The following is a 13340-nucleotide window of genomic DNA, read 5'->3' as shown; positions in this document are numbered from 1 at the left end:
TAAAGAAATATAAAATAAAATATTTAATAGTTTTAGTAATATTTAGTATCTTAGTGATACTAAAATAAAAAAGTATTTTCTATGAAAAAAGAGACAATAAATACAAAGTATTTTCCTTTTAGATCATTTTATATATATATATATAAATACACACATTTTCAGATGAAGTCACTTGATTTTTGTTGATTACTGTATGGTCTGTTTTTTTATTTTATTATTATTATTATTATTATTAAATGTGTAAATGATGGTCTCCTCTTTCAGCATGGCCGGCTTTACTACCCAGAGGAGGGAAATCAAAGCACCTATGACACTTTTGGAATGTACCTGTCGTCTCCGATGGGTTACGAGGATTCGTTCCTGGACGAGCCGGTTCATTATCCCGTGGTGAGCGAGAGGCAGGTGCTCAAACCCAATACCAACTACGTGGACTTCTACTCCACCACACGCAGGCCTTCATACAGAACTCAGCCCTACCCAGCCTCACCTGACTCATGGGTGTAGGCCTGTATGTTTGTGCGTATTTGTTCATGTAACCTGTAGCCATAGATAGAATATTGCAAGGAGGTGTTACTCCTTAAGACATATCTGGGTCAGTGGATTCCAAGACCGTTGTTTGGACAAGCTGTTGCATTTGAAGTCACTGGTTCATTATCATTCGACAAATTGAATTTGCGTTTTGTGTCGGATTGAGTGTGAGCCAAAGACTTTACTTTCCAGTGTCTGTGTACTGTTTTTAAACAGTAAAGTGTGTTTAAGGTCTGATTTACTGAGAACTTGAATCATCTTTTTATGATTTTATTTTTCATGTTTTTTTTTATGGCATGTTATTATAGTCACCTCAGTTTTTCAGCCAACTAAATCACATATTGGCTGAAAAGGCTAATAAAAAAACAATAGCAGTGTAAAAGAAAAAAGAAAAAAAAAAACACAAATAATAATGTTCTGTGCATTGGAAAACACAAAATCGTCATTTTGTCTGGTCTCATTGCTGTAACCTAATTAATGTAAAAATTAATATATGTTCCATGATGTCTTGTACAACTACGTCAGTTTAGTGTACAACCGTGATCTGTGCTACTAAGCACAAAAAACTGTGCCATGATAAATCACTATGTAGAACTGTGTGTATATGTAAGAGACCTTATGGAGGCATAAGTTATTACTATCAGAATATTTAGATGTAATAAAGATAACATTTTTTTTTATACTTGATGTTGGATTATGTTGTTTATTCATCTACCGCTGAATTCAATTTTATTTTCAAGTGGTTTTTGCACTACAAATTGTGTTAAAGCAGAAGAACCCAGAGGACAGATTTAAGCTTTGCAGTAGCTTTCATTTGGAAGAAGCTATTTATCACGACAGCATTAATTTGCTAATCAGATTTCAATTCAGAATGAGAAATGACACCCAGATTTGTAACACCGGCGTGTTTATTAGCAGACAGTGGCCTTGAGCTATACACAAGTGAAGTCCCTGCAATATTAATGAGAAAGATGTTCCATCGACAGCCACACGGGGACGCTAAAGAGTCGATTATACTGCACATAAACATGAGCAGCACCACACTATTTCAGCAGATGTAACGGGACAGATATTATGCACCAGTGGTTTGAGGGAGTGAAAACCCCTGATACATATCAGTGTGTTTATTTTCTTCCTGTTGAGTTATTACTTTTACATGGTGTTCTGTCAGCACAGATTTATAAGCGGTCAGGTCCTGTTCCACTGTATCAGATATGAACAAAAGGGTCATTCTTGTTATTAATAACTTTAAAAAAAAGAAAAGAAGAAAGAATATGCATGTGACTTTCTGAAATGTGCTCTGGTGAAGCTCATACACTTTTTACAAATTATAAATTGCTCATTGAACAGGATGAAAATATAGAGCTACGTTACTCATTACTCTATATGAGGAGATAACTTAAATGAACATTAAATTAATATGTTTTATTTTTTATGTTTTATCTAACTATCTTTACTTTAATAGCTATTTAGATTTACAACAAAATAAAATAAAACAGAAATGAACAAAGTTAAAATACATTCAGATGTTTACAAATATTAACAGTTTACGGCATTCTTATTTAAAAAAAAAAAAAACTTATATTTCTTTAAGTACTGTTTATGTATACCAAAATTAGCTAAAAGAACTAGCAGATTAATTCAATAATATTCCCTATGATAAGGAATGTCATAAATGAAAATCATTGCAGTTTTTCCCACCAAAAAATGATGTCACTTCCTGGAAGATTAGGTAATTGTCAACCAAAGGAAGACAATAAAACAGGAATAGGAAATTGAGAATTTATGGGAAATATATATACATTTCTTGTGTGTGTGTGTGTGTGTACACACACAAATTTATAGCTATATATTTCCCATAAATTCTCAATTTCCTATTCCTGTTTTATTTTTGTCTTTTAGTCAACAATTACCATTTAACAATTGTTTAAAAAAAATCGCATGTTCATTAATTGAACATGGAGCTATCATTATTTCTCTAATATATATACATATACATATTCGAGAAATAATGACGGCTCCATGTTTAATTAATTGTCATGATTAATAAAGATCTTAACAGTTTTTGAGCTTAAGGTATTTGATGGCTCTCAGACACGTCAATAGTTAATAGATATTTAAAAATAACAATATTTGATTATTTTCTTTATTTAAAATACTAGTATGCTCTAAGGAAAGACCGTTTGTAACTTGCCAATGTGAACAGTGATCTTTCACTCGGAGCGGCGGGAGTGAGTCAGTCTGTTCTGTTCTGATCGCGAGAGGGAGGAGTTGGTGGAGCGCGCGCTCCCTCTGTCTCTCACTGCAATCAGTTATTACCTTTTACTGAACGAGAAACGCGCTTGTCAGGCAGAGACTGAGCGGAATCTCTCTTAAAACAGGTAAGTTTTCTAAAAACTTTAAATCTGACTGCTGTTTGTACACGAGACACATAACGGACAACCTTTGCCGGTGTTGGTCTCGTGAAGTTGCTGCACAGAGGCGCGTTCATCTTAACGGATGTATCAACGGTATTTATGTCACAGTTGTTTTGTTGGACAACTCATGTTTACCTTGTCGGGCTCAACAGCAGTGATTGAGTGGTTTGTCATATTGTGATATTTCAGTTGTCACGTGCAACACTAATCCTAATATGTACACAATCCTGATTCATATTTTTGAATAATTTGCTGATTTTTATTGTATTGGTCAAACAAGCCTGCATGTAACAGTTGCTTTCTTGCCACTTGCTGAATACTGTAGGCTACTAGACTTGAATGGGAAGAGGTATCACGTGTGGATGTTTTGTGTTGCAAATACTACTAGTCAGGAACTTTGGACCTTTAAATCAACACTTGAAGCCTGAGAGTTTCTTTTCTTCTTTACACACATGCTCATTTTAGGATAAATGTGATGTAGCCGAGACTTTCCAGCCAGGGTCATGAGCCAACTGACACAGAACAGGTGCACAAACACACACACACACACACACACACACACAATGCACACATGCTATACTAGATTTGACAAAGTAATGGAATGTGTTTGTTCTTGTTCCTCCATGCCTGCTTGTCTTGAATTTCTCGTCTCTTTCCCAAACAGTACCCTGAATCCTCTAGATTAAGTTAGTTAATGTTTTCAGTTCAGTAGACGTCTGTTATTGCTGCCCTTGGCCAGAAAGTAATCAGATCATTTGCGGTAAGCAGAGTAGGATTTCATTTCTAAAGCTTGCTGCAATTGTTCTGATCACTGAATCTGTTATTTCATGCCCTATCGAATTATATTGAATTTTGCAAAAGCAAGAGCATGGACCACATGCCTTTTTGGTTTGCGTGAAAGAAGATATTGTCCCTTTCCCGCTGCTTAATCCTTACGGTTCCTCCAGTGTCTTGAACTTTCACTGAGAGCATTCCAAACACCGTTTCCATTATTGTGATAATTTGTGCAATCTTCAGTTAGAACAAAATAATTGTTGAATGGAGAATATGACTGAACTTCAGGTTATGAAGCCCTGGCTTGCTTCACAATAGTGAAATAATAATTGTTTCCTCCATAGGGGAATTGATTTTTAAGTATAACTTTTAAACCTTTTGTGTAAAGACAAACCTGCTGTGAACTCAAAGGTTCTTAATCAATGGTTTATCTTTTGTTGAAGCCAACTGTTTGCACTATTTCCTATTATAAAAATAATAACAACAGTGAAATTTGGGGTGAAAAACTAAATTTTTCATGGTGCTGTACAGGAAATACCACTAATATTTGTGTATACACTGTAAAATAAATTACAATAAATAATTAACCATGTGTGTGTGTGTGTATGTGTGTATATATATATATATATATATATATATATATATATATATATATATATATATATATATATATATATATATATAATACATCAGGAATGGAAAATTGAAGGCATACAGGAAAATCTGATTAAATAATATAGAAAATATTCCCTAGAAATCGTTTAGTTTGAAACATTAAGAACAAAAAAACACAAGATACACTAACATCATCAATATTTCTTAATTAGAAATAACAGATGATCCTAGGAAATGGAAAAATGACAATACCTTTCTAAAAAAAACCAAAGTAGTCAAATTATTTATAAAAAATGTGTTAAAATATTTTTTTTTATTAAAGTTCGTAATGTTGTGATTCACCTTGTGGCTGGCTGGCTTGGTTCATGATTTTAAACACCTTATTGAAGGTTGAGGGAAAAATGAGTGAAAGTAATTATTCTGGAACTAATGACAATGAAAAAGTGGACAGACACTATCTGTCAAGTTAATCAAAAGTTAATCAAAAAATAACTTGATTTTCACATTGCGTGTTTTCTATGAACATTGATTCTTGTTTATAATGTTTAAATTGACTATTAGGCCATCCTCAAAAATATTCTTGATTGCCTTTACCCGACCGACCCTGTCAATTTAGGACAGACTCAAATCTTTTTTCTTTTTTTTTGCTTTTAGGTTGACCGACTTGCCGGTTGTAAATTTGCGTTAAGACGGGTCGGTCTTCAAACAACTAATGCAACTAAAGCAATAAAATAATATTCATTATATTTTAGTAGGGCTGTAGCTATCGAATATTTTATAGTAATTGGGTATTCTACCAAAAATTCCATTGATTAATCGAGTAATCGGATAAAATGTGTTTTTGCTTAATTAAAGTGCAATATTAATTATGCAAGAGAAAATAAGACTCCTGGGTCTCTTAAATTGAACAACTAAGTTTCCTTTTTTAGAAAAAAAATATTTTTATTTTTAAATGCATAGAATGCAATGCATACATCAAAAATAAACATTTAATTATTACCCATTGTTTCTCTGTCTGTACTTGTACTGTGAACAATGACAATAAAGTTGACCGATGAATTAAGTGCATTTAAGTGCTATTCAGTTGGGGTTTTAAATAAAGCATTTTCTGAGATGCACATTAAACATTAAACACACAAAACATTAATTTAATTATCTTTTAATAATTGAAAATTAACTTAACTTTTTGGTAAACAAAGGGGATTTACTATAAAAAAAAAGACATGGAAGAAACACTATCTTAACTTGCAAATAAAAATTTTAATCACACCAACGTTTCGGTCACACGACCTTCATCAGGAGTATACAAATGTTCAAATTTATCTCTTTTAAAATAAACGCATGACCAATTAACAGAGCTCCATCTGCACAAAATTAAGCTCATTCGGAATACATAATTAGCACCACATCATAAACAATTACAACAATCAAGATCCCCCTATAGGTTAACAAAATCATCCAAAAAACTCAAATCAACACATCGTCATCAAACAGCATCAAATTGTAATTCTAAACCAGTAGTCAGGCTCCATAGTCTCTCAAACTCATCGTGAATACACAGTAAAAACAACACCTCATTCAAAACAATTGCATCACACAGCAGCTTCGGACACACACGCATAACAGCGAATAATACTTCTGCACAGTGTTTCTCTTTTTACAACAGAAATGTGAATTCTGCCTGTCTCATGCATACAGATACAGATTCGGGCTAGAATCGCCAATGCTATTTTTGTTGTTGTTGAAATTTCTAATCGTAAACACTGCCATGTTGAAGCCTGCAGTAAATGTTTTGCATTGTTATGGCAGTCCACTCTGCTTATTGTTTGTCATTGTGCACGAAACTTCACACCAATAAATCATCAGAAATATTGGTCTTTACCAATATATTGAATCTTTACATTCGTCCTGTTTGTTGTATGTGGATTTATCTATATTTGGTGTTATTTGCCGTATAAAACGTATATATAGCAGGGCTCCAAACTGCGACTAAAACGGTCGCATTTGCGACCATAAATCTTAAAATGCGAGTGAAGTTTTGTGACGGCTGGTGAAAGACAGTCCGGAAACAAATGCGAGTTAACAGGATTTAATGAGATGAAGATAAATAATACAACGACACACAAAGACGATAACACTCCAGGGAGACGGTGGAAGGTGAGATATCCAGCCGGAAGTGGAGTGTAGGTGAGGAGTCCGGGTCTTGACGACGTGAGGCAGCAGGAGAGAGTGGCACAGGAACTGCGGGGAATAGAGCCGAAGGTAAGTGTCCGTGGCTGAGTGATCTTGCGGAGAGTGGATGAGGTTCTAGGGAAAACACAGACATCCAAACGCAAACTAACACTAAAGCCAGACGGGGGTAACACAACGACATGAAACAACGATCTCACAAACACAAGACGTGAGACAAGCCATTATATAGGAGATGAGTAATGAGTGGCAGCTGTTTACGCCCACAACTAATCAGTGCAGACGCAGAACACACAGAATTCACCACAAAGTGTAAACAACCCGAGATCACGGTTTACCAACCGTGACAGTACCCCCCCCCTCTAAGAACTCCTCCTGGAGTTCACAGAAGGGCCTACCTGCTGATTGAATTCATCAATAAGGGAGTGATCCAATATGTCCCTAGCAGGTACCCAACTCCTCTCCTCCGGACCGTAACCTTCCCAGTCCACCAGATACTGGAATCCTCGTCCCCTCCGTCTCGAGTCCAGAATACGATTAACCGAATATGCTGGTTCCCCTTCTACAAGACGTGGCGGCGGGGGAACCGGAGTAGGCGGATTAATACGTGCATAAAACACGGGTTTAATTTTGGACACATGAAAGGCGGGGTGTATCCTCTTGTACGCAGGAGGTAGTTTGAGGCGGACTGTCACCGGACTAATGATCTTGGTGATAATTCGTCGAAACAGATCGCAATGGAATGTTACTGGTAGAAAGCCACACTTTTTGACCCACGACGTAGACGGGAGGCTTTGACCGGTGGCGATCGGCCTTGGCCTTAGTGCGCTCCCTCACCCGGAGCAGAGTCTCACGGGCTCTGGTCCAGGTGCGGTGGCACCTCTGGACAAACGCGTGAGCGGAGGGGACCGCGACTTCAGACTCCAGACTGGGAAATGCTGGTGGCTGGTACCCTACACTACACTGGAACCGAGAGAGGCCCGTAGCTGACACTGGCAACGAATTGTGGGCGTACTCCACCATAGAGAGTTGTTGACTCCAGGAAGAAGGATTCTTGGAGACCAAACATCTCAACGTCCTCTCTAAATCTTGGTTGGCTCGCTCAGACTGTCCGTTGCTTTGGGGATGATAACCCGACGACAAGCTAACTGACGCTCCTAATAACTTGCAAAATTCTCTCCAAAATTTGGATATAAACTGGGATCCCCTGTCTGAGACCACATCTACCGGGAGGCCATGGAGCCGAAAGACGTGATCTAAAGCAGTAACCGCTGTCTCCTTGGCTGTCGGTAATTTGGGCAAGGGAATGAAATGTGCCGCCTTCGAGAACCGGTCCACTACAGTCAAAACGACTGTCATGCCATTAGAGGGCGGGAGGGCGGTAACAAAATCTAGAGCGATATGTGACCAGGGTCTCGAAGGGACAGACAGCGGTTGAAGGAGCCCATCAGGAGGTCGGTTAGATGACTCACCACTGGCACACACTGAGCAAGCCAAAACAAAATCGCGGACGTCGCGAGCCATACGTGGCCACCAGAATCGTTGTCTAACCAACCCATTAGTTCTACTTATCCCTGGATGACAAGCCATGTTGGAACAATGACCCCACCGGACAACTTCGGACCTTAACTCCTCCGGCACAAGTAAGCGGTTCGGTGGGCAACCGGACGGAGGCGTTACCCCTTCTAAGGCCGTCTTGACCTTCGACTCGACCTCCCATACGAGTGCTGAGACAACTAATCTCTCAGACAAAATACACTCAGGAGTAACGGGACGGGCGGAGGGATCAAAAAGATGTGACAAAGAATCTGGTTTAACGTTCTTGGAACCCGGGCAGTACGATAGGGTAAAATCAAAACGACCGAAAAAAAGTGCCCACCGAGCCTGCCTGGAATTGAGTCTTTTAGCAGTTCTAATGTATTCTAAATTCTTATGATCGGTCCAGACAATAAAGGGAACCCCTGAACCCTCTAACCAGTGGCGCCACTCCTCCAACGCTAATTTGACCGCCAACAACTCTCTATTGCCAATGTCATAATTACGTTCGGCAGGAGATAATCGATGAGAGAAAAACGCGCAAGGGTGGACCTTATCGTCTGAAGCAGCGCGTTGGGACAACACTGCTCCTACCCCCACCTCTGATGCGTCGACCTCCACCACGAACTGCCGTGTGGGATCAGGGGCGACAAGGATGGGAGCCGAAACAAAGTGGCTCTTTAGGTTAGAAAACGCAGTTTCAGCTGCGTCAGACCACCTGAACGGAGTACTGGGGGAGGTCAAGGCTGTCAGAGGTGACGCTAGTTGGCTGTAATTACGAATAAAACGTCGATAGAAATTGGCGAACCCCAGAAACCGCTGTAGGGCCTTACGGGAATCTGGAGATGGCCAATCTATCACAGCCTTTACCTTGTCAGGGTCCATTCGTATTCCCTCAGACGACACGATAAACCCTAGGAAGGGGACCGACTGTGCATGGAATACGCACTTCTCCGCCTTGACAAAAAGCCCATTCTCTAGTAACCTCTGGAGCACTCGTCTGACATGTTGGTGACATGGATGGGGAGAGACACAGGAAGGACAGTAATGTTCAGGTGATGTGCATGTGAAGAATCAATGAAATTACCTTCGGCTCCGGAGTCCAGAAGAGCTTGGCATTCATGATGTTGATTCCTCCACCGCAGTTTCACCGGAAGGAGGGTCGATGATGTGGGTGAGGACTTCTCGGCGGAGATCCCACCCGATAGTAGCCTCAGGTTTACAGGACTCTTTTACCGGGCAAGAGTAGTTGTTATGATCAGCGCCTCCACAGTACAAACATAGTCCTTGGGATCTCCGCCGTTCCCTCTCCCTCCGGGATAGCCGTGCTCGACCCACCTGCATGGGCTCGTGATCGTCGACAGAACCGACCGTGTTCTCTCGACTCAAGCGCCCCCTACCGGAAGAGAAGGGTAGTCTGGAAGGACTGTGTTGACGGCCCAGGCGATTAAACCTGGCCTCCACCCGCAACGCCAGGTCAATGAGTTCGTTGAGGGTAGGAGGCAGCTCGAGGAGGTAGATTTCCTGCTGAACATGGTCGGATAACCCATGCAGGAATCTATCCCACTGCACCGCCTCGTTCCACTGGCACGCGGCCGCCAGGGTCTGGAACTCGATGGAGTATTCAGTGACAGATGAGTGTCCTTGATGGAGTTCCGAGAGGTGATGGGCGGCCTCCCTGCCGGTCGCGGCCCGGTCGAAAACTCTCTTCATCTCTTCAGATAGGAGGTGGAACGAGGCACAGCACGGATGTTGATTCTCCCACACCGCTGTTCCCCATAAGGCAGCCTTGCCTGATAGTAGTGTGAGCGTGAACGCTACCTTGGATTCTTCTGTGGCGAAAGTGCGGGGCTGCAGGGCAAAATGCATAGAGCACTTGTTAAGAAATGTTCTGCAATAAGTTGGCTCACCAGCGTAACTCTCCGGTGCCGGAAATCGCGTCTCAGGCCAGAAGTGGTCCTGGGGATTCCCCGGGGGAACGGTCGGCGCAGGCGAGGCGATGGGCGCAGTGGGAGACGTGAGCTGATGGATCTGCTGGGTGAGCTCGGACACCTGTGTCACCAGCGCTTGGACAGCGCGTCTGGTGTTCAAGATGCTCTCCTGCTGCTGATCCATTGTCTTGACGCTATGGTGCATGAAATCGGTGAGGGTGTTGGTGCTCGCTGCTTCCATGTTGGGTGAGATCGTTCTGTGACAGCTGGTGAAAGACAGTCCGGAAACAAATGCGAGTTAACAGGATTTAATGAGATGAAGATAAATAATACAATGACACACAAAGACGATGAGACGATAACACTCCAGGGAGACGGTGGAAGGTGAGAAATCCAGCCGGAAGTGGAGTGTAGGTGAGGAGTCCGGGTCTTGACGACGTGAGGCAGCAGGAGAGAGTGGCAAAGGAACTGCGGGGAATAGAGCCGAAGGTAAGTGTCCGTGGCTGAGTGATCGTGCGGAGAGTGGATGAGGTTCTAGGGAAAACACAGACATCCAAACGCAAACTAACACTAAAGCCAGACGGGGGTAACACAACGACATGAAACAACGATCTCACAAACACAAGACGTGAGACAAGCCATTATATAGGAGATGAGTAATGAGTGGCAGCTGTTGCTGATACAATTAATGGAGACGCCCACAACTAATCAGTGCAGATGCAGAACACACAGAATTCACCACAAAGTGTAAACAACCCGAGATCACGGTTTACCAACCGTGACAAGTTTTTGCTGAGGTCGCCACTGGCGACTAGGCCTATGTATTTACATGGTATCCCTTAAAAAATTGCATGCAATGAATTTTTTCCTGATTGTTTTGCATTCACATCTTTTGTCATGTTCGCGCATTGAGAGAACGCGCATTGAAGTTTTAGTGGGAAAAAGAGTTTTAAACAGTCCTCATCTGCTGCGCAGCAGCGCTGACACACACCTAATAAATGCGCGAGAGAGAGAAATGATGGAGACTTGAAGAGAAAGTGCAGAAAAACGGCATCTATTTCGTTCATAACTTGAACAAACTACAACAGGTAAAGCTGTCATCTGTGTGGATATTGGCAATATCGTTAACAGTTCTCGTTTATAATCATAAGGCGTCTTCTTAACAAGATCTTAGTCCATGCATTATTTGAAGTGCACTTGCCGTCCAGTAATCGCAAAAAGCTTTGTGCTTTGTTACTTTTTAATTTACAAAGTATAAGCTTTAAAATTATTCCAAATTCATAACAAAATTCAAACAATAAATACAGTTTTGGTGCTCTTTAAGGGGCCGTTCACATATTGCGCCTAAAACTGCTTTCTGATTTTTTTTCCAAAAGCCTTCGGGCTCTTGCGCTCCTGAGGCGTCTGCCGTTGCTAAGCAACCATGAGCTGCTCTCTCCATGAAGACGCGTAAATTTCAGTAAAGGATAAATGGACCTTTCGGTGTCCATAAGCTCATCAGTCGGCTAGAAAAATAACTATAAAAAGGAGCATTTTGCTATATTTATGAGCTATTGAATTTGAATATTTTTACTTAACATGTTGTCTACATGATTCAACTCCTCAAATCAAACAGGATTTTATTTCATTCCCAGGTCATCTACAAGATGGATTAAAATGCTGATAAAGTCAAGAAAAGATGAGATATAAACACGTCAGTATGTTTAAAAAGTTAAAATGTAAAATAAATAATTTAAATAAAACACATAAAACATGTTTATTCTGTGGCACCTAAAAAAATCATTTGGCACCTAAGTTTTTTTCTTATAGGAGCCAATGGCTCCTTACTCGATTTTTTTGTTTGGAGCCCTGTATAGACATGCAAAATCAATTTTACAATCGATTCAATGAACACTTGTCTCTCAAATCAAACAGGATTTTTTTTCACAAAAGTGACAACACAAGAAAGCAAAGTAAACAGTCTCTCATTTGTAGATTGCATTGATACCTAGCAGTGGATGCACGTAAAACAGTATAACAGTACCTCATTTTTTTTTCTTCTTCTCATCTGAAATTCATGCAATAAATGTTTTTGACAAAGATTTCAATTAGTTTGTGGTCTATATAGCCTGCATCAAAATGAGGTTTGCAATGATGCACCCAAAGGCACGGGTTGAAGACCCATTCAGTGACGTCACGATATGCTCATTTGTTTAAATTCATACCTACGTAATCACCATCACTAAAAATGTACTTTTTTTTTTCATCGAAACTTGAAAAAAAAAATATAGACCTACCTACTGACTCTTAAAATTTTTTTTTTACTGTTACTGCAAACCAACATGTTTTTAAGAATGGCCTTATGATAAAATTGTGCATTTAAAAAAAAAAAAAAAAAACAAGAGCATATTGCTGAACTGGTGGGCATGTCCCTGGATTCTTCTGCTGTTCCTCAGAAGCCTGTGACTTACGAATTCATAATAAAATGCAAAGGGAGGACTGTTTTCATACAGAGAATACTTGCAGCTGAAAAGAGAGTGCTACAGAAGTAGTTCTGACTGGAATAAGAAAAATCGTAAAATGCTGATTTAATCAGTGTAATTATACCCTCTGTGAGTTCCAGAAGTGATCTAGTGATATAGTGTTGTACTATAGTATTTGTTTGGACGTTGTGAACACTAGCTTTCCATCTCCCTGTCAACACCTTTTGAGCATTTTCTACATTTGCTCATTAATGAAAGTATACAGGCTTGCTCAGTCCTGCTGTTCCTTGAGTCACTCTATTTTTTTTATGGTAGACTAATGGTTTAATTGACTGTGCTTAACTCAGCGGGAGAGAATGAGCTAATGTTTGACCTGAAAAGAGCTGGAGTGAAAGGGTGGGCTGGTTAATGTCAACTAGGTCTATAGGTTAGTAAATTGAAGTGTGGCTTCAGATTCAGAGACAATTTTGAACATCCATGTCTTTTTCATCAACACACAGTATGTCGATGGCAAGATTTAACTTTGGTTTGTGGCTGTATTGAAATGGGATATGAAATAGGAAAAAATGCCTCAAATGTTTAATGTACTTCAGATGTCGAAATGAGCAGAGAATCAGTTGTAGTGCATCAGATCTACTTTATAAGTTTGGGGTGGTCATTGGTCTCAGGATTTCATCAGGGTGATGCCCCATGATGTCATGTTTGGCAATGTGGAAAACAGATGTTGTGGTGGTTCAGGGGAAGTTTTTCTCATCATGTGTGTTACATACTGTACACACCTCTCCTACAATCACTTCTTGGCCACTCTTCTCAGGTCACATTTTTACCTCTCTCCTCTCTTTGCATAAAGAAAATGTATAAAACTAGTTCTTAAGACCCACAAATGA

At 40.1% G+C, this 13340-nt stretch overlaps 2 protein-coding genes across 5 annotated transcripts in view; both read left to right on the top strand.

Moving 5' to 3' along the window:
* Positions 1–1215, top strand: part of LOC128015368 (plakophilin-4) — a 30698-nt gene extending 29483 nt beyond the window's left edge. For both annotated transcript variants that reach the window (XM_052599166.1, XM_052599165.1), the window contains exon 22: positions 265–1215. In XM_052599166.1, the coding sequence (XP_052455126.1) occupies positions 265–504 (240 nt within the window). In that variant the 3' untranslated portion in view covers positions 505–1215. The remainder of the gene's footprint in view (positions 1–264) is intronic.
* A 1512-nt stretch (positions 1216–2727) lies between these two features.
* The window catches only part of LOC128015366 (protein TANC1), an 85067-nt gene continuing 74454 nt past the window's right edge, over positions 2728–13340 (top strand). For 2 of the 3 annotated variants that reach the window (XM_052599161.1, XM_052599160.1), the window contains exon 1: positions 2764–2909. The gene's annotated coding sequence lies outside the window, so the exon portion shown is untranslated. Of the gene's footprint in view, positions 2910–13340 lie in introns of all 3 variants that reach the window. The other variant, XM_052599162.1, reaches the window with a different exon arrangement.

This window comes from Carassius gibelio, chromosome A6 (assembly GCF_023724105.1).
Source record: "Carassius gibelio isolate Cgi1373 ecotype wild population from Czech Republic chromosome A6, carGib1.2-hapl.c, whole genome shotgun sequence".
In the NCBI taxonomy this organism is placed as follows: Eukaryota; Metazoa; Chordata; class Actinopteri; order Cypriniformes; family Cyprinidae; genus Carassius; species Carassius gibelio.
This window is presented reverse-complemented; position numbering and strand designations above follow the sequence as displayed.